The 25,825-nt window shown below is 35.7% G+C and overlaps 1 protein-coding gene across 3 annotated transcripts in view; it reads right to left on the bottom strand.

Moving 5' to 3' along the window:
* Positions 1-25,825, bottom strand: part of NBEAL1 (neurobeachin like 1) — a 176,213-nt gene that overhangs the window by 84,831 nt on the left and 65,557 nt on the right. For all 3 annotated transcript variants that reach the window (XM_040475897.1, XM_040475898.1, XM_040475899.1), the window contains 11 exons: positions 21,274-21,359; positions 15,838-15,927; positions 13,136-13,304; positions 12,544-12,677; positions 11,923-12,082; positions 11,711-11,813; positions 10,807-10,963; positions 8,672-8,830; positions 7,023-7,182; positions 4,094-4,182; positions 365-940 (listed from right to left, as the gene is read on the bottom strand). In XM_040475897.1, coding sequence (XP_040331831.1) covers positions 365-940; positions 4,094-4,182; positions 7,023-7,182; positions 8,672-8,830; positions 10,807-10,963; positions 11,711-11,813; positions 11,923-12,082; positions 12,544-12,677; positions 13,136-13,304; positions 15,838-15,927; positions 21,274-21,359 — 1,883 coding nt within the window. The remainder of the gene's footprint in view (positions 1-364; positions 941-4,093; positions 4,183-7,022; positions 7,183-8,671; positions 8,831-10,806; positions 10,964-11,710; positions 11,814-11,922; positions 12,083-12,543; positions 12,678-13,135; positions 13,305-15,837; positions 15,928-21,273; positions 21,360-25,825) is intronic.

The following is a 25,825-nucleotide window of genomic DNA, read 5'->3' as shown; positions in this document are numbered from 1 at the left end:
AGCTCCTCCTCACATCTCTGTAAAAAAAGATAAAGTAATATTAAATTATTGGAAGGAGGAAGTATTAAAAGCACATTAAAAGAACCATCCTATATAGTGACTATAATTATTTAACATATTTTTAATGTGTCTTATGAACCAGGAACTTTGCTAGGTAGGCCCTAGCAATACAAGGATGAATACAACACCGGTTTTGCTCTCAAGACACAATTTAGTGACTTCTAGGCTTCCAAAATCTTATATCTTGAGACTTAGAACATGAGTATAATATGAAATTGTTAACAATCACACAATTCTAAGGACTAGAAATATATCATAGATGCATGAAAATAAAAACAGCTTTTGGACAAATAAGGAATTTTACCTCTTGGCTTTCAAGTAACGACAAGTCATCACTAAACCCCATATCATTTGTGATGCTGCTCTCTTTGTCAGATGGCACAGAAAATGATTTAGTAGATTCTATTGGGGATGGTGTACTAGGCAAGCTGTCTGGCATGTGACTTCCACTGTCGCTCAGTTCACACGAGTCTATTCCACTGAAATCTAAACTCAAATGTGAAGGATTATTATTCCAGAATTCTTCTTGATTCTCTGATTTGAAAGTTAATTCTCCCACAGAACTATCTTCTTGAAATAATGGTGTGTTTGAGTCTAGAGAGTGTCTATCCTCTAAACTCCACTGATCGGAAGACACATTAGCTGAGCCAAAAGAGTTGATTTTTTCCTCATCAGTCTTTTCGTCGAAGTTCCTCTTAAGATCTTCACCTACCACATTTTTATCATTGTCTTTCATTGAAAGAGCTCTACTGTGCTTATGAAGAGTATTTCCATTTTCAAAATTTGTTTTTAAAAAGAGCCTAACCAAAGTGTCTTGCCAACCCACTTGTTGAGATATTTGATGTGCTGCATCTGGCTGGGACTGCAAAATCTGTAAAATCTGTGAAGAGATTAAGAATACAAAACTCGTCAAAAAGTACACAGTACTTCACATCAAAACCAGTTTCTTCCCAGTTATTTTAATGACAAAGTAATTTAATGAGAAACTGTGGGAAGATACACTTTCAAAAGATTATGTTCTTAACTGGATTACAAATTATCTGGAGGGCACACACTGTGTTTTTTTTAATTTTTTTTTTTTCAACGTTTATTTATTTTTGGGACAGAGAGAGACAGAGCATGAACGGGGGAGGGGCAGAGAGAGAGGGAGACACAGAATCGGAAACAGGCTCCAGGCTCTGAGCCATCAGCCCAGAGCCTGACGCGGGGCTCGAACTCACGGACCGCGAGATCGTGACCTGGCTGAAGTCGGACGCTTAACCGACTGCGCCACCCAGGCACCCCTGTGTTTTTGACTAATCTGCATATTACTCATTGTACAGAGTACTTAAACATTTGCTGAAAGATAAAAAAGAAAAAAAATAAAATGATCCTCCACATGTCAACACTCATGTTATTAATTTAATTTGGTCAGAGAGAAAATATACATAGAATGAAGGTACATATAAAATGTAATAAAGTTATATCCTCTCAACTAAATACCTTCCATGAGCCTACTACATTTCTTTAGCAAATACTGAATATCTACTATGTACCAGGCCCTGTTCTGGCTCTAAGGTTAGCAGAGTAAATATGACACACAAATACTTCAGTAGAACCTAGATACCCCAAGAATGTTTCCCCATCTCATTTTGTTTTTATGGGCAAAGTAAATGGCTACTTTTGCAAAAACTCCTTTTTTCCCATTAATTCTATTTTGAATAACAAACAAAATAAAAACTATTTTCTTTATTTATTTGAAAGAGAGAGAACGCAAGCAGGGGGGAAAGGAAGAGGGAGGAAAAGAGAGAGAGGGAGAGAGGGAGGGAGGGAGGGAAGGAGAAAGAGAGAGAGAGAAAAAGAGAGAGAGAGAATCTTAAGCAGGCTCCACACTTAGCATGGAGTCCAAAATGGGGCTTGATTCCACAACTCTGGGATCATGACATGAGCCGAAATCAAGAGTCAGACACTCAACCGAGCCACCCAGGCACCAAAGAAACTATATTTTAATTTGAAAACACTAACTCCAATAAAATGGATACTGCTATTTAGCTGGAAATAGAAACTGAAATTAAAGAATACACACAGAAATGTCAATGAGTATAATCTCTACTATCCAACTCATTTCCAATTTTTGGATTAAAACAGGTTCTCAAACACTGTCAGGTATTCAGTTAAGACCCTTAAGACATTTTTTTTTTTTCAACGTTTATTTATTTTTGGGACAGAGAGAGACAGAGCATGAACGGCGGAGGGGCAGAGAGAGAGGGAGACACAGAATCGGAAACAGGCTCCAGGCTCTGAGCCATCAGCCCAGAGCCTGATGCGGGGCTCGAACTCCCGGACCGCGAGATCGTGACCTGGCTGAAGTAGGACGCTTAACCGACTGCGCCCACCCAGGCGCCCCAAGACATTTTTATCACAAAGACAATAAACTTCTATGTAGATGAAAAGAAATTTTGCTCCCAGTATTTAGAAAATCTCTTTTATCTCTGACAAGTTTCATAGGAGATGAATAATACTGATAGGGACTTTAATATCAATGGCTCTAATGCATGCTGATGCTAATACAGAAAGCAATTAGTCACAATGAGTCACAATGATGTGATGTTTTCCTTTCCTTCGTTGTGATAGGTGAGCTACCACTATTCTAGTGATAGAAAATACCATTTTTTCCCCACAGCAAAGAAATTTTTGTGATTTCATAATTTTAAAATTTCCATAGGGGCGCCTGAGTGGCTCAGTTGGTTAAGTGTCCGACTCTTGATTTCAGGTCAGGTCACGACCTCACAGTTTGTGGGTTTGAGCCCCCCATCAGGCTCTGCACTAAAAGTATGGAGCCTACTTGGGATTCTCTCTCTCCCTCTCTCTCTCTGCCCCTCCTCCTTCACTGTCTCTCTCAAAAATAAACTTAAAATAAAATATCCATAAAATTACTTATTTTATGTTCATTTTATATACATGTAATGGATAAAAACTAGGCTGCACCAAAAGTTGTTTTCAAACTGAAAGGAAAGGATCAATCTATATGGCCTGCTTCAAGGACAATATGGTAAAATTCATCAAAATGCAAAATGTGAGTACCTTCTGAGACAGCAATTCCATTTCATGGATTAGGTCCTACAGATATATTACCAAAAACAGGTAAAAGTATATGTAAAAAAGTGTTCTTAACGGAAGTTTATTAACATATAAATGTAGGAGACAATCTAAATGTCCATGTACAGGGAACCAGGTAATACTTCATACAATAGTCATAGAATGAAAAACTCTATGAGGCCAGTAAAGAGAAAGATACATATACAGACTTATAATGGAAAAATACTGTAACATAACTAAGAAGTAAAATTAAAAAGAAAAACAAGAAAATAAATTAAATAGTGGTCAGAGGTTAACAGCAGGGAAGACAGAAGGTTATAATTAGGAAGAAGCACACAGGATAACTAGTTCTTGACTTAGTTAAAAGTTAAAGGAGTACATTCTCCTTGCTAAGTCACTCTTGCTTTTCCACGAAGTTCAAAAGATTAACTCTAAAATATGGTATATGAATTAGAAATGGTTTTTATCTTTGAAAGTTCTTGACAAACTATTCTCTTGTAATAAATCTTTTACTGGGGCAAGGGCATATTTCCAGGTGACTACATGAGGCTAAGAAGAACACATTTTTGTGGTTACATGAAGTTAATTCACCTCAAAAAAGGAAACTATTTAAAAATCGTGCCATTTATAAAATAACAGATATTAAAACTTATACCTGGTATAAAATACTCAATATAAAAGCTATTCACAGTATGACAATATTGTTACTTCTAAAGTGTATTTCAATTTTTTTAACATTTACTTTTGAGAGAGAGAGAGAGTGCGAGTGGGGGAGAGGCAGAGAGAGAGGGAGAAAGAAACTGAAGCAGGCTCCAGGCTCCAAGCTGTCAGCACAGAGCCCGACATGGGGCTTAAACTCATGCACCACGAGATCATAACCTGAGATGAAGTCAGACACTTAACCAACTGAGCCACCCAGGCACCCCTTTAAAGTATATTTTAAAAGTTCACTAACCTTTCTGCAGATAACCACCCTGACATTTATATGTGTCCTGTGAGATATATATACCATGGACAACAGATCTTTGAAATTAATAGCAGGATCTACGGTGGGGAAAAAACAAAAAGTTAAAATTAAATTCCAGAGATAGCCAAAAAACTATGAGTGATGGTTAATGAAATAACTGTTTTCATTTTTATTTTATTTTTCTTGCTGTCAACAATTCACAGCCTTTGGTTTCTTCTAGCTTTGCTAAGATATAATTGACATAAAACTGCATAAATTTAAGGTATAAAACATGATGATCTGATATTCGTATATATTGTAAAATAATTACCACAATAAGGTTAATTAACATCCATCACCTCACATAGTTACCATTTTCCTATCATGGTGGTAACTTTTAAGATCTGCTCTTAGCAATTTCAAGTCCATAATACAGCATTGTTAACTATAGTCACCATGCTGCACATCAGATCCCAGAACTTATTCATCTTATAACTGGAAGCGTGTACCCTTTGACCACCTCATTCATTTGCCCCACCTCCCACCCCACCCCAGCAACTAGCAATCCGTTCTGTTTCTAGGAGTTTGGTTTTTTTTAATTTCTCAACATACGTGAGACCGTACAGTATTTGTCCTTCTCTGACTTAATTTCACTTAACATAATAATGTCTTGCAGGTTAATGTGTTACAAATGGCAGGATTTACTTCTTTGTTGTGGCTGAATAATATTCTTTTATATATACATATACACACACACATAACACATTCTTTATCCACTTATCCATCAGCAGACGCTTACGCTATTTCCATGTCTTAGCCATTATAAACGATGCTACAATGAACATGCAGATAATTCTTTGAGATAGTGATTTCATTTTCTTTGGATATATACCCAGAAGATGGATTGCTAGATCATATGATAGTTCTATTTTTAATGTTTGGAGGAACCTCCATACTGTTTTCTATAATGGCTGCACTAATTTGCATTCCCAGCATCAATGGACAAGGGTTCCCCTTTCTCCATAACTTTACCAGCACTTGTTATCTCATGTCTTTTTGATAATAGCCATCTTAACATGTAAGACCTGCTATCTCCTTCTGGTTCTGATTTATATTTCCCTTATGATTAAAGATGTGGAGCACCTTGTCATCTACCTGCTGGCTACTTGTATGTCTTCTATGCAAAAACTGTCTATTCAGGGGGCAGCTGGGTGGCTCAGTCATGATCTCACAGCTCGTGGGATCGAGCCCCCCTCAGGCTCTGCGCTGTTGGCGTGGATCCTGCTTGGGATTCTCTCTCTCCCTCTCTCTCTGCCCTTCCCTGCTTGTGCTCTCTCTCTCTCAAAATAAATAAATAAAACTTAAAATAAGTCTCATCGGGTCCTTTGCTCATTTTTTTAACATTTTTTTATTTTTTGAGAGAGCGTGCACATGTGCATGTGCATGCAAGTGAGGGAAAGACAGAAAGGGAGGGAGAGAGACTCCCAAGTAGACTCTGAGCTGTCAATGCAGAGCCCAGCGTGGGGCTGGATCCCACAAACCATGAGAGTGTGACCTGAGCAGAAACTGAGTCAGATGTTCAACCGAGTGAGCCACCCAGGCACCCCCTTTTGCTCATTTTTAACTGGATTTTTTTTTGCTATTATATTATATGATTTCCTTACGTATTTTAGATATTAACCTCCTCTCAGATATTTGAGTCACAAGTATTTTCTCCCACCCTGTAGACTGCCTTTTCATTTTGTTGGTGGTTTTTCTCACTGTGTAGAAGCTTTTTAGTTTGATGTTGCCTCACTTGTTTATTTTGCTTTTGTTGCTAGTGCTTTTGGGGTCATATCCAAAAAGTCATTGCCAAGACAAATGTCAAGGAGCTTTTCCTTATGTTTTCTTCTAGGAGTTATATGGTTCAGGGTTTACATTTAAATCTTTAATCCATTTCAAGTTAATTTTTGTGAGTAGTGTGAGATAGGGGTCCATTTTCATTCTTTTGCATATGAATATCCAGTTTCCCAACACCATTCATTGAATAGACTATATTTCCTCCACTGAGTATTCTTGGATCTCTTGTCAAATATTAGTTGACCAGATATACATTGTTTTATTTCTGGGCTCTCAATTCTGTTCCAATGGTGTATGTATGTTTCGATTACTCTAACAGTTTGAAATCATGAACCATGATGCCTCCAGCTGCATTCTTTTTGAAGTTCTCTCTCAAAGAATGAACTGGGGGTAACAGTTACATAAATGCTGAAATAACTCTCATTTAAAACAAGGATTATACATATGTTTAAATCTTGCAAAGAAAATAGATTTAGAATGTTTGACATTCTCCTGAGTAAGCCCTAACTGTTCTTTTCTTTTATTGCCTGAAAATACTATCCATACTGTTATAATATCCGTATTATTTATCTTTTTATGTACATATCTTATATCTTATGTACTTGTCTTATCAATGAGAAGGTAAACCAATCAAAGCGAAGAACCTTATCTTATACCTTTTAAACCCCCAGCATCTGACATAAACACTATAGTTTGTCCTAAGTACTAAAAAAGTTTTATTAAAAAAAATGAGAAGCAAAAAAGAATATCTGAAATTAAGAATTTACGCTCCCTAAAGGAAAAGATAAAATGTTTTGTATGTATTTTCTCTAGCATCTTTTCCTTATAGAGAACTCAATTATTTACTAATCAATCAGTAAATTTCTACTGAAGGCCTATGGCACTATGCTATGCCCTGGGGAGATAATAACAAAAAAGATAGATAAAAAATAGTACCTAATGAAGCCCTGCTGAATCAAATAACAGGTAATTTAAAAAGTAACCTGAGGAAGGAAGGGAAAAAAAAACCTTCAGGAAAAAAACTGAGAATATCAAATACAATTATGCTACTATGAAGAACATTTCTTAAATATATCAGTATTATCAGCCTTAGTCATACCTGTATTTATAATTTGATTGGTGAGGCTTTTAATGAGATTGGCATTAACGGGTGCTTCATTAAGAAGAAGTCCCAATCCTGAATAGCCAACTTCTCTGAGCCGAATGCGCTGTTTACTTCGTTCATAAACATTCGTGCATTTCAACATTTGTTCCATAACCTGGTTACAACAGTAATATATTTTTCTCAACACAGAGAACTAAGGACAGTCTGTCACTATTTAAAATAATTTAAAATTTCCTTTTTAATGGCTAAGGCTTAGATGGAAACAAACCCTACAGCCTCCAAGAAGAACAAAGATATGTTATGAAAGAAGAAAAAGATACTTCTAGATCAATCTCATAATTTGTATAACACTTATGTAACAGTTATCAAAATAATTTTCGAGAACAAGGAAACATTTTGTAAAGGAAAACAACCATATACTAAAATGGGAGAATGAATTAATAATCCCATACCTCTTGCAGTGAGATCAACATTTAAAAGTGAAACACTGAAACCCTAGGTACAGGGTAATTTTGGCAGAGTATCATGAACAATCCATATAAGGTCATTTTTGGAGAAATAACATTTAATCTCCATAAAGGAAAGCTTATTTGGGCAGATGCTTTGAAGAACAGCCATGGGGGGCACCATAATTGATACTCAAGAGAGCCTATGCCAGATCATTTTTATTACACCCTTGTTTTCCAAAGTTTCGGGATTCCAAACACAGTCAATCCAAACTTGACCCCATAAGTAGACTTTATAACATAACACTAATGATATAAGAGGAAACAACTGCCACAAGCAATTAGGCATAATGAGTAGAATAAATCATGAAAAGTACAAATAGGACCAGTTCCTCTATTTTTTAACAAAAAAGGTTAAGTGGGTAGCTTCAACCGAAGCTCAAACTGACTACTTTGGATAGCTTAACAAAATATTCAATATCCTCTGACAAGTTACCAACCTCTCTGGCCTCAGTTTCTTTATCTGTAAAATGGGAATAATAATATTCACTTCATAAGGTTTTTGCAAGGACTAAGATAGCTAATATATGAAGAATATATTACTACCTGACAAATAGTGGTGCTACATAAAGTCAGTTATTACTATTAACTGCTAAAATGTCTGACCTGCCATGAAGACCCATGGTAAGTCAAGAGACAGAACCAAACGAGTGAAAGGGAGTAGGAGGTATAGGCTTCCAGTTAGCTCACAGGAATAAAAGGTACAGCACAGGGAATATAGCCAATGGCATTGTAATACGTTATATACTGACAAATGGCAGCTAGACTTGAGGTGAGCAAAGCATAATGTATAAACATGTAGAATCACTACGTTGTATGCTTAAAACTATTATAATACTGTGTCAATTATGCTGAAAAAAAATTTTTTTAAAGAAGGCAAAAAACGGATGATAAGTTTTATACAGAGAATGATATAACCAAGTGGATTTTCCACTGAAATAATTGATCAGATATCCATACAGTTTTTAAATATTCAAACAATAAAAACACAAAAAATATGTATCAAAACAAACTGAACAGTTTAAAATTAGATAGAAGTAGGTATGAAAAAAGAATTTACATTCATAAAATGAATACTTACAATTCATATACTCACAAATATCCCCAAATATAAAGATGTTTAAGAAATGTTTATACCTTAAAAATGATTTCTCTTAGTCTGTCAGAGTACTTCTGATTTAAGAGCAAGGCATAAAGTATGTCAGCATTTCCTGGTTCAAACAGCAGTAAGAAAAGCTGACCTCTAGTTGGGCTGGTACGCAGGAGACTGAAGAGCATATCCAAAATTCCAAAGAGCTTTTAAAATTAAACAACACAAAACAAACAACCACATTCATACATGGAAGCACAAATACAGTCATAAACCACAGTTATTTATCTAAATCATATATACCCTAACGTTGTAGCTTAACTGGACTATCTGATGTCTTATGAAATAGCCCTGCCTCCTACCTCCATTATGCTTTTGGCTTGTTTCCTTTTGTGTAATCCTCTCAACCCACATATTCACCTGCTGAATATACCTATAGTGCTATAACCACATGAAAAGCCATGTCTTCCATAAAGCCTTTCCTGGTCTCCTCAACATGCAATATTCTCTTATGCAAACCTCATAGGACTTTGTATCTCTCTTACAAATATTATTATATTCTTTTTTTGTTTGTTTCAAGATTATTTATAAGGCTCTCTTACCTACCCTTGCCTCCATTAGGCTAAAAGAGTGCTATAACTCATTATTATATACCTATAATATCTTACTATGATTCTGTGTAAGTAAGCTTTCAGTAAATAACTCTTTGACTAAATTGACCAAGAAAACACCATTGGCAATGAATCACAGCAGGTGGCAATACAGCTATTATGAAATAAGGTAACTATTATTACTCTAAATAAAAACAAGCTTCTGAAGTAGTCTAACCTTACAGAGAAACAGCATAAGTTAACTCATCCATATAATATTAATGATGAAGTCCTGTAAGCACTGAGTACACAAAGAATACTTCATCGAAAAGCACAAAATATTTGAGTCAATATAAATTAAGGCTGCTCAAGTTTGGTGTTGAGAAAGAGCACAGAAATAGCAGTAAATATACTTGGGTTCTATTCCTAGGTTTGTCAGCTGTATGACTTTTTAAGTCACCTAATCTTTCTGAATATATACTTCCAAATGTGCAAATGGGAAGGTTACTTCCTGGTCCATATATTTAAAACAATTTTTTTTATGTTTTTTAAATTTATTTTTGAGAACGAGACAGAGCACAAGCAGGAGAAGGGGAGGGAGACAGAGAGAGAGAGATTGAGAGAGAGAGAGAGAGAGAGAGAGAAAGAGAGAGAGAGAGACACAGAATCCAAAACAGGCTCCAGGGCTCCAATCTGTCAACACAGAGCCTGACACAGAGCTTGAACTCACAGACTGTGAGATCATGACCTGAGCCGAAGTTGGATGCTTAACCAACTGAGCCACCCAGGCGCTCCCTTGTCTGTATATTTTATATCAGTGGTTTGCAAATTTTACCATGTGCCACAATCACCTGGAAGACTTGGTTCAGCAGTTTTGCATTTCTAACAAGTTCCCAGGTAATTATGGTCAGGAACCATACACTGAGAACCACTGTCTTACAGAGTAGTTCTGAGGTATAAATGAAATGAATAATGTATATATAAAAGTACCTAAAAATAGAAATATAATTTACTCTTTATGCAAGATTTTTATAAACCTATGTTAAATTCATGTTAGAAATCTGTCCAGTATCTTTGATAACAGGTAAACGTATATTATGTGGCCTATAAAAATAGTCTTCAGAAGTGCCAAAGCAACTACTTCCAGATACTACTTTCTAGCTACTTAAAATATTTTATTACATTACCAACTACTTTATTAAACTTATAGTTAGGAGATTAAATTTACTTCTTCAACTGCATAATATTGTATTATATCTAATAAACATTTTACTCTTAAAGTATGTTTAAAAATATTTTTTTAATGTTTTTATTTATTTTTGAACAGAGAGAGACAGAGCATGAGCAGGGGAGGGGCAGAGAGAAGGAGACACAGAATCCAAAGCAGGCTCCAGGCTCTGAGCTGTCAGCACAGAGCCTGACACGGGGCTCAAACTCACAGAGTGTGAGATCATGACCTGAGCTGAAGTCAGACGCTTAACCGACTGAGCCACCCAGGTGCCCCTAACATATGTTTAATATATATGTAATTTTAAAAGAAGATGATGTAGCAACTTAAGTGTGGGGGAAAAAAGTTATCTGGAGCATGATACCTGTTCTTCTTCATTGATAGCAGCTATGTAACCCATAATACTTTGTATCTCTTCATGAGTTCCACCTTTGCACAGAAAATATTTAATTAGTCCATACAAAGAAGTCCTTATTGTTCGAATGTCATCTACAGACAGCTCACTGTATTTACAATCACTCCTAGAAAAGAAAGTAAAATGCGAGAATTGAAATATAAAATTTTTATAGTTTAGTGCTTTTTTATACACAAGAATTCATAGTATAAAAAAAGATGTGTCCATGTTTCATGGTATCTGTTTTTTCTTTTTAAGGAAAACCTTTTAAAGCTAGGAGTTGCAATGACAAAGATAAAAATAGTTAAAACAGCTTCTTTTATTTATTTACTTACTTATTTATATTTTAGAGACAAAGCACACATGAGCAGGGGAGAGGGAGAGAGAGAGAATCTCAAGCAGGCTCCACACTCAGTGGAGCCTCATGTGGGGAGCGATCCTATGACCCTGGGATCATGACCTGAGCCAAAATCAAGTCAGACGCTCGACCGACTGAGCCACTCAGAGGCCCCTAAATAGTTTATATATATTTAAACAATACTAAGGAGAAGACACAGTTGTAAGTGCTTTACACATTCTTAATTCTTTAGTTTAATCCTCAAAACAACCATAGGGTGTCACAGGTTTATTATCTCCTTGTCACAGACACAACTTAAGCACAGAAATTTGAGTAAGTTACCTACAGCCAGTTGATGAAACATAAGATTCAAACCCAATATATGTGATACATTGTTCATCATTTTAACCTCCACATTTTCCTGTCTCTCTGAAGTTAAAGGATATTAGAATTTCTGGAAAATAAATAATCTAGAAATTCCAACCCAGTGGCAGGCAGAAAACAGTATCGAACTGAGAAGGAACAAGGACATCATACCCATAATAAATCCTAAGTGTATCTAGGAGAAACTGCACACCGTACTTCTTTCGGAAAACTCTCCTGCTGTCTTTGATGATGGTGGAAAGATACTGTATATGACCTAAAATACAAAGTTCGCTCTTAAATGATATGCCTAAAATAAAATCCCACAAATAGTTATAAATTTCTAAAACAATTGTAAAATTTGATCCAACAGCCTGCTCTCTCACCAATTCGGAAGGGAAAATCTCCACGGTTCCAAATACGAAAGTCAAAGAGTAAATACTGATACATTTGTTGCAGGAGCTGCATATTTTTCTCTAATGATACCTGTTCAATTAGTAACTGAATTGCCATCAATACATTAACATCCATCAAGGCACTTGGCACCTGAAATCCAAACAGATGAGGGCTCTGTAAATTTCAGCTTAATTATCATTAAGCTACATTTAAATTACAAATGATTAATTCAGAATATCTACTAAGTATGAAAATCTGTTACAAAAATATAAACAACTTAAACTTTAATTTTTCCAATGTCTGCTAGAACATATTTTCCTCATGTCATATTCCTAAAATCATATTTAACAAAGATCCCAAATACCAATGTTAACAAAGCCCTATATATAAAAATTATACACTATTATGTAAGATTACTTATTCTTGTAAAAATGTGATTAAGAGTAGGATAAAATACCTGCTTGTGAAATAAAATTACATCCACTAATATAAATGAAGCCATAGTAGTGTAATTTAAAATAATATTTACCTAGTAGGAAAAAAAACCCTAAAGACAAACTGCTAATTACAATCATTAGCCACATCTGCAAATTTGTTAAATTTGTGCTCACCTTCTGAAGTAAGGCACCAAGAGTGGCAACTCCATGGGAGTGAATAAGATTGTCCTGGTTGATGGGATGTCTTTGAATAAAGTGTTTCACAATCAAGATAAATGTTGCAATTAGATTTCTCTCTAATCTTGACTCTGAGGAATTGTGAACATGTCATTAATGATCATATTACTCTAAATAATTTTTATAACACATTTTCTATATCATAATGCAAATAGTAACAAACAAGAATTTGGTTGAGCAATTTGCCTCCAAAGGTCATTTGCAGAATGCAAATATCAGAGAAAGCAGCAACTGCATATTGTATACTTGCATGCACATGGAAACATTTTTTTCTACCGTAAGTTTAGCAATGCTGTTATATTTCCATTAACAGGAGAAACTGAGGACAATCAAGAGTAAAACGAACATCTTAATTTTTTTGACTAAAGTATTAATGAATTTTTTGAATTACATTAGTAAAATTAGGGATGGGCTGCTTCAGCTACAAATGGTTAAATTTCTTCCTAAGGGTGGCAAGACATTTTAACCTATTTTTCAATTAATTCTCAAATTTCTCAATGACTATTGTGTGTTAATTTCATCTTAATACCTGAAGCCTTTGTGGAGGTCAATACCACCCAATCTCCTTCTACAGGTGTTACCAATTCAGAAACTGTACTTTCATTCATTCCTTCAGAAATCTGTCCTTCACCAAAGTGGCTGATTTGTTCCAACAGAGGAAACAGTACATTTAATCCACCTATACAATTTATGATGTCCTGAAAAATAAAATTACAATCTTTTAATCTTATAAAACAAGAGCAATTTTGCCATTTAACACCCACACAGCATGTGTGACATTAAAAATGTGCTGAACTTTCAGGCAATGTACAAAATAGCCTTAAGCTAAAGGAACCTTAATTCAGGGAGATGCTTTGAAGAGTAGCCACAGGGTGGGAAGGTGCACAGGGTGGGGGACACCTGGATGGCTCAGTAGGTTAAGCGTCCCGCTTTTGATCTCAGCTCAAGTCTTGATTCAGGATTGTGAGTTCAAGACCCATGTTGGGCTCCATGCTGGGCATGAAGCTTACTTAAAAAAAAAAAAAAAAATGTAGCTAGGGGGATTCACCATAATTAATACTCAAGAAACACTATGACAGACCATTTTTACCACACCTTTGTTTTCCAAAGTTTAGGGATTCCAAACACAAGCAATCCAAACTTGACCCCATAAGTAGACTTTATAATGTAACACTAATGATATGAGGAAACAACTGTCATAAGGCAATTAAGTATAATAAACAAAATAAATTAAGAAAAAAATCATTTGGTGGTAGAAATATGACTGACTCCTCTACTTTTAGTTAACAAAGAAGTTGAAGTGGGTGCCTCTGAATGTCAAAATGACTATTTTGAATAGCTTAACAAAATACAGTCCATATTCTTTGACAAGTTAGTAATCTCTCTGGCCTCAGTTCCTTCATCTGTAAAATGAGGATAATAATTCCCACTTTGTAAAGTTGTTACCAGGATTAAGTAAGCTAATAAATGAAAATGAACTGGTACTACCCACCCAAGGTTAGCCATTATTAAGTGCTAAAATATTCTGATCTGCCATCTAGAAAGTTTCATTCTTTACACAACCCTCTTCATACTTTTTGTCTTCATGCTGATATTTTTTTTAACATTTAAAAAAGTATTTTATCTCTGAGAGAGAGAGAGAGAGAGAGAGAGAGAGAGAGAGAGAGAGAGGACACGCAAGCAGGGGAGGGGCAGAGAGAGAGGGGGACAGAGGATCTGAAGCAAGCCCTATGCTGACAACGGTGATCCCGATGCAGGGCTTGAACTCACAAACTGCGAGATCATGACTTGAGCTGAAGTCAAACACTCAATCACCCCTTTCATGCTGATTTTTAAAAGCTATGTATAGTAAGCAAATTAAGTTTTTGGATGGCAAGTATTTTTTTTTTTCAGTTGTCACGGAACTTTTTTTGTGTTTGATTGTGCTGCAGTATAAAAATACAATGATCCTTTTCTTGTTAACTCTGATCCCATATGATTTCCCCATAGCTGTACCTCAAGGCACCAAAAATTACTTTGATTTTTAAGTATAATGTATGGCACAAATAATCAGCTTTCTATATATTAGTAATACATGAGAACTAGCCTTGTAAAACCAATCTTGTAAGTGACAGCAAAAGTTAACTTATGAAAGGGCAAATGCTACATATCTTACTATTTTAAGATATGATTAAGTGGTCTTATCTCACAAAGAGAAAAATGCTTTATACCACATAACATGAGACTAACATTAATTAATGGATTCATTTTTATATAGGCAGAACTATCCTAATAATGTCTGTTCCATTGAAACAATAAGCATATTTGATTGGTGTTAACTGAGGACAAGATAAAACGGATTTTTTGCTGATTTATCAGCAAGTCCCCTTAAAATATCTTTTATATTTCTTTTGATTTTACTTAAGCTATAATTTCTATTTAAGAAAGATCTTTTAGAAATAGGATATCTCTGACTTGACTTTCACAGTAATCTAAATAACCTTTATTAATTTAGTCACTCAGTCAAAATGTTATTGCATATCCCTGTACCAGGCACTGGTGAAAAAAGCAGTGGTACCTCTTTTCAAAGTTCTTAAGGACTACTGGAGAATCAAGCTCTAAATTACCAAGCAAATTATTATTCATCACACTAAGTGAAATGATAAACTATTGTAAGTATTCATGACAAGAGCAGTTAACTCAGTCTTGGAAAATAAGCAGAGGCCTCTATATAGAACCAAAGACATTATGTCCAACTGTCACATATATATGAGGCACATCCAGAAGTCAGACAAGATATGACAGCTCCAGAGGGGGATGTGGGGAAGAGGAAAAGTCACTTATCTTTAGCCTTAGGGAGGAAAGATCGAAGTATGTTAAAAGCTAATAGACGGGAGACTGTTGACAGAAGCATGTGATACAGGAGAAAAGGGATAATCAATGAAGTCTCTGAGAAGGTAAGGGATGAAATCTGTCACATAGTTTTAGGAATGAAATACCTTAAAAGTGGAGCAATGATTTTAAGGTAGTATTATTTTTCTTAAGGAAACTGTTAAACAGTTTAAGGAGGTAACTAAGTTTCAAGCAAATTAGTCCTTCAACTACTTAATTGTTTATACCTCAAACTGTATATCTTGCTTGCAAACATTTTCACTGAGACTTATTATTCAGATCAACCTGGTGGTGCTAAAAAGACAAATTCTTTAAAAGGATCTGTAAACTTACATAAGATGTTGCTCATCATTAACTTACCTTAATGTCCCAGTTCACTACTTTGTTTCCTGTTAATCTTCCATGCAAACAATTAGTAGATAAATCAAGACAGATTGAATTTTTGCAAGCCTAAGAATAAAAGGAAAATATGGCCAACAGCTAAGCACAATGAAGACAAAAACATAACTTTATATATGAAATATTTCACCATAATTTAAAATGATAAAATGCTTACAATATTAAGTTTAGTACTGCTATTCTCATTGCCTCTTAAAAGAATCAGGGACTAGATTCTACTTTTTCTTTTAAATATAAATTATTGTCAAATTGGCCTCCATATAACACCTAGTGCTCATCCCAACAAGTGCCCTCCTCAATGCCCATCACCCACTTTCCCCTCTGCCCACTCCCCATTAACCCTCAGCTTGTTCTCAGTATTTAAGAGTCTCTCATAGTTTGCCTCCCTCCCCGTTACTTTTTTTTCACCATTCCCCTCCCCCATGGTCTTTTGTTAAGTTTCTCAAGATCCACATGAGTGAAATCTGACTGATTTATTTCACTTAGCATAATACCCTCCATTTCCATCCACGTTGCTGCAAATGGCCAGATTTCATTCTTTCTCATTGCCAAGTAGTATTCTATTGTATATATAAACCACATCTTATCTATTCCTCAATTGATGGACATTTAGGCTCTTTCCATAATTCGTCTATTGTTGAAAGTGCTGCTATAAACATTGGGGTACATGTGCCCCTATGCATCAGCACTCCTGTAAGGGACTAGATTCTAAAGGACTCACTCATCAAAAGCAGGTCACTTCTACTTGTCACCTGATAGAAGAGCTATAGCAACAAGTTACTCACCCATCACTGGAGTTTACAATTTTTTCTCTTTTAAGAACAAATTGATGGTGGTCAGAGGGGAAGGGAAGGGAGTGAGGGTGGGGATGGATGGGCAAAATGAGTGAAGGGGAGTGGGAGATCCAGGCTTCCAGTTATGGAATGAGTAAGCCACAGGGATGAAAGGTACAGCACAGGAAATACAGTCAGTGGTATTGTAATAGTGCTTATGGTGACAGACAAGAACTACACTTGTGGTGAGCACAGCACAATATACAGACTTGTCAAATCACTGTGTTGTACACCTGAAACTAATGTAACATTGTGTGTCAACTAAACTTCAAAAAAATTTTGGGAGGGCGCCTGGGTGGCTTAGTCAGTTAAGCATCTGACTTGGGCTCAGGTCATGACCTTGAGCTTCAAGAGTTCGAGCCCTGCATCGGGCTCTATGCTGGAGACCCCTTCCAATTCCGTGTCTCCTTCTCTTTGGCCCTCCCACACTTGTACTCTCTTCCTTCTCTCAAAAATAAACATTAAAAAAAATCTTTAAAAAATAAAAAAACCTATAAAGTTAAAAAAATTAAAGTTTTAAACCAACTTATGCAAACAGCTTTTGGCTATTTATTTATTTTGAGGGAGAATGAGCAAGCAGGATAGAGGCAGAGAGAGAGGCAAGTGGGACTTGATCCCATGAATCATGAGATCATGATCTGAGCTGAAATCAAGAGTTGGATGCTTAGGGGTGCCTGAGTGGCTCAGTCGGTTAAGTGTCTGACTTCGGCTCAGGTCATGATCTCACAGTTCGTGAGTTCAAGCCCCACATCGCGCTCTGGGCTGACAGCCTGGAGCCCGCTTCGGATTCTGTGTCTCCCTCTGTCTGCCCTCCGCTGCTTGCACTCTGTCTTTCGCATTGTCTCAAAAATAAATAAATATTTTTTAAAAATTAAAAAAAGAAAAAAAAAAACAGTTGGATGCTTAACCGACTGAGCCACCTAGGTGGCCCAAGATTTTGAGTCTTTAACAAATTCAGTGTTCTATTCCCATGAGTATTTCCCTAGGCATAATTTCACTGGTACACATAATTATGTGATTAAAATGTGAGATACAGAAATCACAAAACAGGGCACCTGGGTGGCTCAACTGGTTAAGCGTCTGACTTCAGCTCAGGTCATGATCTCACGGTTTGTGGGCTCAAGCCCTGCATCAGGCTCCATGCTGATGGTGCAGAGCCTGCTTGGGATTCTCTCTCCCTCCCTCCCTCCCCCTCTCTCTCTCTCTGCCCCTACCCTATCTCTTTCAAAATAAATAAATAAACCTTAAAAAAAAATCACAAAACAGAAAAACATATGATATAAAATTCTAATCACAGGCATAAGACACTTTTCCTTCATGTTATAGACAATTCTGGATATATTCATATTAAGAGTCTAGTCTGCAATTCTAGAAATTATCAAATGTATTTGTTAACTTCCATGAAGGATTATAAAGCATATAACTTCGCATCCAATCTGTGAATTTGCAGATAATGAAGCATCCTTGAATCCAATTACCATTAAAAAAAAAAAAAAAAAAAAAACTACTACAAATTTTAGCATAAATGATGCATCATTGCTTTCTTCTTAAGGCAACTGAGAAAAAATGCTTTAATAAAACAAACGGAAACTGAGTTTACACTTAACTCAATGTAAACTATATTAGTCTCAAAGACAGAAATGTCTTTCTCCCATTACTACCTCAGTTTGGGTAGCGTGTATCTATGACCTGTCCTCATACAATACAACTTCTAATGGCACGACTGCTTCCCGTCTCCTATCCCTCCAATCCAACTTTCACAATGCAGCTTGAGACCTTTTTCTAAAATGTAAACCTTATCATATTTTGTTCTTCTGCTTAAAATCCTATCCACTGCCTACTACTTAGCCTGCCATAGGAGGCTTGCTATAATCTGGCCTCTATGTGCTCTCTAATTTCATTTCCTGCCATCTTCTCTTCCTACTTGCTTAGTGCCCTAAACCCAAATATACGTAGATCCCAGTTTTAAAGTCTATGCCTTTGTAGATGCTGCTTGTTACATGTGGCACATCCCTCCTCAGCCCTGCCTTTTAAAACACAAATCAAACCATCTTTGCTATGATCTGAAAGAACTAACCACTCACGCCTTTATATTCTCACTATATTTTATACACAATTCCAACACAGAAATACTGTATAGTGGTTAAGGATATGCACAAAACAGACTGAATTCTAACTCCAGCACTACCATTCACTAAAATTATGAGGCTAAGCAAGTTGCTTATCTTTACTGAGCCTCAGAAAACCACAGCTCATAAAAGACACGGGTAATACCATACATCCCTTAGAGTTTTTATGAAGGTTAAGTGAAATAATACATATAAAACATTTAGCATAGTGCTTAATATTAGTGTAAATACCCAATAAATGGTAGCTAAAAAGAAAAATGCTCATAAAATTACATTGCACTCACTTTTTTTTACATATTTACTTCAGTTTGGGTTATAAGTTTCTTTGTTAATTTTTTTTGATGTTTGTTTATTTTTGAGAGAGACAACAGAATGCAAGTGGGTTGGGGGAGAGAGAGGGAGGCACAGAATCCAAAGCAGGCTCCAGGCTCCAAGCTGTCAGCACAGAGCCTGACGCGGGGCCCGAACTCACAAGCTGTGAGATCATGACTTGAGCCGAAGTTGGACGCTCAAGTGACTGAGCCACCCAGGCGCCCCTGGTTATAAGTTTCTTAAAGCCAGACACTGAATTCATCTTTAGGTCTTAAAAGTTCAGCACAATTCTTGGCATGGAGAAGACACTCAAAAAATTATAAACAATGGATGGTTCAACACCTCTTACAAGCGATTACAAAAATGAAAAGCTGTTGACTCTCAGAAAATCTTCAAGAGCAGCTTTTCTCAAACTAGCATTTGTTAAATAAGTGAGATGAAAAAACAGAACGTGTTCTATGTTCAAATAACTGGTCAAAGAGTAGGATAAAACAAAAGTAAACTAAGTTTTTTCTAATAAGATTTTTCAAGTATATGATCAATCTCCAAAATGGATATACAGAATACAGCATTTCCCCAAACTCCGTTAACCACAGAACACTTTTTATCATGATATATCACTGTTTCAAGAAATATTCCTCCAAAAAACTGTTTTATTGAGTATTTGTCATACTGAGTTTCTTGAGGAAAAACAATAATACCTATTTTCTTATTAGAGAATCTTTACTGTTGGATCTTCCAACTACTGGAAGGAAGTTCCAACAGTAAAAACTCAACCTAATGTTATCAAGTTTAAATTTGGAAAGAGAATAAATATGACAAACATAATGCCACAAAGACTCAGTTAACTAACATGTATCTAGGACATGCTATTAAATATATCAGTGAGATTAAATTCAATTATTTCCTATATATTTAATAATAACAGTAAAAAGAAAATAAGTATATGATCTAGCCCCTGCCAAGAAAATAAAGTCTAGTTCAGTAAACAAACATACTGGAAAAACGTTAGTGTTACAAAAGGCAAACACTAAAAAAAATAAGGGTCCTAAGAGACTTTATAACCAATGCAAGGCATGAACCTTGATCCAGATTTAAGTTTTTTAAAAGGCTAAACAAAATATTTTTGAGAAAGCTGGGAAAATTTGAATGAGTTATACAGTACATAAATTATTGATAATTTTCCCAGGTAGGTTAATAATTACATAAATACATAGCTACATTGATACCTATGTCAATGTGCCTTCACAAAAGACAGGCAACAGGTGTCAACGGGTGTGGCAAAATTGGTAATTGGTGAATTCAGGTGGAGAGTATAGAGTATACCTGATTTCACTTTACCATTCTTTCAATTCCTCTCTAGCTTGAAATTATTCAAAATAAAAAGTCAAGGGGAATACAAATGATAGGTGAATTTTATTAGGTCAGATATCACAAATAAGTATTAAAGTAATAAGTTATGACCATGTACTAGCTGGCTAAACTAGAAAAAAAATTCTATAGTGCATAATCTCACAAATAAAAGCATTTTTTGTGTCAGTGTTAACATTTAGTACAATTAAGGCAACTGATACTGTTTATGCCACTTTCCCTTTTCTTCTCCCAGTTCTTTCCCTCAGACTTTACGGACCTTAATTACTTTCACTAGGTAGGTCTTTGAAGGAAAAAGGACTATGCATGCTATGCATATAGGTAGTTTCTTTTTTCTCCTTCTGAAGTAAACATTTCATTTTTTTGGTTTGTTTTCTTGCTAGAATCACATTTAAAAAATAAACAAAAAAATGTTAACCATAATTCTGTTTAATCTCTCCTTCCAAAAAAGTGGGATAATCCAAGTTTAAACAGTTTCATTTACTGAAGTCAATTCATTAGTAAAACTTCCCACCACAACGATTCCTACTTATAATATATGATTCCTCACTCATACTACTGGGATGACATAATCAAAACATTTGAATCCTAGTTGAGAGTTGCACCTCCTCTTCCTTTGAAAATGAGTAATTTTTAAATTTAATTCAAGACTATCCTTCTCAATTAACCACTGAAATGACAAAAGGAACAAAAAAGGAATTTTAGTTCATAGCACAGTTACAAGTAGATACAGTCCATGCATTTACTCTCACCTTTGCAGTATAGTGAAGAAGGATGTTACCAGACAGGTCAGCCATGTCAGACTCTTGAAATTTCCAAGGGCTTAAACAGTTTGGACCTGAAAATTATTTACACACACGTACATAAACATCACTGAATATTTTTGGCCTCCTTGATTCTGTGTAATCAGAACAAAATTTAAAATTAAGTTGTTTCTCCCTCAGGCAAGTTCAAAAAGATCGAAATCATACTATGCATATTTTCAGACACAATGCTATGAAACTTGAAATCAATCGGAAGAAAAAATTTGGAAAGAAAATGAAAACTTGGAGATTAAAGAACATCCTACCAAAGAATGAATGGCCAAGACATTAAAGAGGAAATAAAAAAGTACATGGAAGCCAATGAAAATGATAGCACGACAGCCCAAAGCCTCTGGAATGCAGCAAACGCGGTCAGAAGAGGGAAGTATATAGCAATACAGGCCTTCCTAAAGAAGGAAGAAAGGTCTCACATATACAACCTAACCTTACACCTTAAAGAGCTGGAAAAAGAACAGCAAATAAAACCCCAAACCAGCAGAAGATGGGAAATTATAATAAAGATTAGAGCAGAAATTAATTCTATTGAAATAAAAAAAACAGAAGAGATCAATGAAACCAGGAGCTGGTTCTTTGAAAGAATTAACAAAATTGATTAACCCCTAGCCAGTCTGATCAAAAAGAAAAAGGAAATGACCCAAATAAAATAAAAAATGAAAGAGGAGAGATCACAACCAATACTGCAGAAATACAAACAATAATAAGAGAATATTATAAGCAATTATATTCCAACAAATCAGGCAATCTGGAAGAAACGGAAAATACCTACAAAAATACAAACTACCAAAACTGAAAACAGGAAGAAATAGAGAATTTGAACAGACTGATAACCAGTAAAGAATTAGTAATCAAAAACCTCCCCAAAAACAAGGTCCAGAGCCAGATGGCTTTCCAAGGGAATTCTACCAAACATTTAAAGAAGTGTTAACTTCTATTCTTTTGAAGCTGTTCCAAAAAATAGAAATGGAAGGAACTTCCAAACTCATTCTATGAGGCCAGCATTACCTTGATTTCAAAACCAGACAAAGATCCCACTAAAAAGCAGAACTATAGATAAATTTCCCTGATAAACATGGATGCAAAAATTCTCAACAAGATAGTAGCCAACTGGATCCAATAATGCATTAAAATAATTATTCACCGGGGCGCCTGGGTGGCTCAGTCGGTTAAGCGTCCGACTTCGGCTCAGGTCATGATCTCGAGGTTTGTGAGTTCAAGCCCCGCGTCAGGCTCTGTGCTGATGGCTCAGAGCCTGGAGCCTGTTTCAGATTCTGTGTCTCCCTCTCTCTCTCTGACCCTCCCCCGTTCATGCTCTGTCTCTGTCTCAAAAATAAATAAACGTTAAAAAAAATTAAAAAAATAATAATAATAATTATTCACCATGATCAAGTGGCATTTATATGGGATGCAGGGCTGGTTCAGTATCTGCAAACAAATCAGAGATATATGATACTAATAAAAGAAAGGACAGAACCACATGATTCTCTCAATAGATGCAGAGAGAGCATTTGACAAAATACAGCATCGTTTCTTGATAAAAACCCTCAAGGAAGTAGGGATAGAAGGATTATAACTCAAGATCCTAAAAGCCACATACAAAAGACCCACCACTAATATCCTCAATGGGGAAAAACTGAGAGCTTTCCCCCTAAGGTCAGGAACAAGACAGGGATGTCCACTCTTGCCACTGTTATTCAACATAGTATTAGAAATTCTAGCATCAACAATCAGACAACACAAAGAAATAAAAGGCATCCAAATCGGCAAGGAGGAAGTCAAACTTTCACTCTTCACAGATGACATGACACTCTACATGGAAAACCCAAAAGATTCCATCAAACACCTGCTAAAACTGATCCATGAATTCAGCAAAGTGGCAGGATATAAAATCAATGCACAGAAATCAGTGCACCAATAATGAAACAGCAGAAAGGGAAACCATGGAATCGATCCCACTTACAATTTCACCAAAAAACCATAAAATACCTAGAAATAAACCTAACCAAAGAGGTGAAAAACTTACATACTGAAAACTATACAAAGCTTATGAAAGAAATTGAAGAAGACACAAAAAAATGGAAAAATATTCCATGTTCCTGGACAGGAAGAACAAATATTGTTAAAATGTCAATACTACCCAAAGCAATCTACATATTCAATGCAATCCCTATTAAAATAATACCAGTATTCTTCATAAAGCTAGAACAAATATTCCTAAAATTTGTATGGAACCAGAAAAGACCCCGAATAGTCAAAGCAATCCTGAAAAAAAAAAAAAAAAAAAAAAACCAAAGCTGGAAGCATCACAATTCTGAACATCAAGATGTATTACAAAGCTGTAATCATCAAGACAGTACGGTACTGGCACAAAAACAGACACATGGGTCAATGGAACAGAAGAAAATACTTAGAAATGGACCCACAAACGTATGGCCAACTAAGCTTTGAGCAAAGAATATCCAATAGAATAAAGACAGTCTCTTCAACAAATGGTGATGGGAAAACTGGAAAGCGACATGAAGAAGAATGAACCTGGACCACTTTCTTACACCATACACAAAAATAAACTCAAAATGGATGAAAGACCTAAATATAAGACAGGAAACCATCAAAATCAAAATCAAAAAAGGAGAAGGCAAGCAAAAACCTCTCTGACCTCTCCTGCAGCAACTTCTTACTCAATACGTTCTCCAGAGGCAAGGGAAACAAAAGCAAAAATGAAGTACTGGGATCTCAGCAAGATAAAAAGCTTCTGCATGGCAAAGGAAACAATCAGCAAAACTAAAAGGCAACCGAAGGAATGGGAGAAGATATTTGCAAATGACATATCAAATAAAGAGTTAGTACCCAAAATCAACAATGAACTTACCAAACTCAACACACACAAAAAAGCAATCCAGTGAAGAAATGGGCAAAGGACATGAATAGACACTTTTCTAAAGAAGACATCCAGATACGGGCGCCTGGTGGCTCAGTCGGCTGACTTGGGCTCAGGTCATGATCTCACGGTCTGTGAGTTCGAGCCCCACATCGGGCTCTGTGCTGACAGCTCAGAGCCTGGAGCCTGCTTCAGATTTTGTGTCTCCCTCTCTCTCTGACCCTCCCCCATTCATGCTCTCTCTTTGTCTCAAAATAAATAAACATTAAAAAAAAATTAAAAAAAAAAAAAGACATCCAGATGGCTAACAAGAGACATGAAAAAAATGCGCAACGTCACGCATCATCAGGGAAATACAAATCAAAACCACAATGAGATACCACCTCACACCAGTAAGAATGGCTAAAATTAACAACTTGGGCAACAACAGATGCTGGTGAGGATGCGGAGAAAGAAGAACCCTTTTGCATTGCTGGTAGGAATGCAAACTGGTGCAACCACTCTGGAAAATATGGAGGTTCCTCAAAAAATTAAAAATAGAACTACCCTATAACCCAGAAATTGCACGAGTAGGTATTTATCCAAAGGATACAGGTGTGCTGTTTCAAAACAGCACATGCATCCCAATGTTTATAGCTGTGCCACTGGCAGCACCAAAGTATGGAAAGAGCCCAAGTGTCCATCAACAGATTAATGGATAAAGATGATGTGGTATATATACATAATGGAGTATTACTCGGCAATCAAAAAGAATGAAATCTTACCATATGCAACAATATGGATGGAACTAGCGTGTTTATGCTAAGTGAGATTAGTCAGAGAAACAAATACCCTATGACTTCACTCATATGAACAATTTAAGATACAAAACAGATGAACATAGGGAAGGGAAACAAAAATAATATAATAACAAGGAGGGGGACAAAACGTAAGAGACTCTTAAATACAGAGAACAAACTAAAGGCTGCTGTATGGGTTGTGGGTGGAGGGATGGGCTAAATGGGCAAGGGACATTAAGGAGGACACGTGTTGGGATGAGCAGTGGGTGTTTGTTACATATAGGGATGAATCACTAGATTCTACTCCTGAAATCATTATTGCACTATATGCTAACTTGGATGTAAATTTTTAAAAAATAATAAAAATAAATAAAATTAAAGTTATTTAACAATATGAATTCTGTAAATTACTATACATACAACATTGCCATCAATTTTAACAGATGAATAACGAGAATGACACAGAAAATATTGTACATATTTAGTTGTTTTTCTATTTTTCCTTTTATTAAAGAGAGCTTGTTAAAATAAATAAATAAATAAATAAACAAACAAATAAATAAATAAAATTAAGCTGTTTCAAGCTATTCAACACAGTTAAACCATACTAGCCAAAATGAACTTCATTTTGGTATCACCTTCAATTCATCTAAAACCTAGAAAAGTTGTGGGTGGTTCAATCTCCACTATAGATACGAAATTTTATACAGCATTAAAAACCTAATATCAAATATAACAAAATTTACCTATTAATTTATCTAATGTTAAGTAATTTAAATTTAGAAGAAAAAATAGCAGAATAACCAACAATGTGAAAAGATATCAC

The sequence above is a fragment of the Herpailurus yagouaroundi genome, unplaced genomic scaffold (assembly GCF_014898765.1).
Source record: "Herpailurus yagouaroundi ecotype Mexico unplaced genomic scaffold, PumYag 140, whole genome shotgun sequence".
NCBI lineage: Eukaryota > Metazoa > Chordata > Mammalia > Carnivora > Felidae > Herpailurus > Herpailurus yagouaroundi.
The sequence above is the reverse complement of the archived record's forward strand: the minus strand, read 5'-3'. Positions and strand labels throughout refer to the sequence as shown.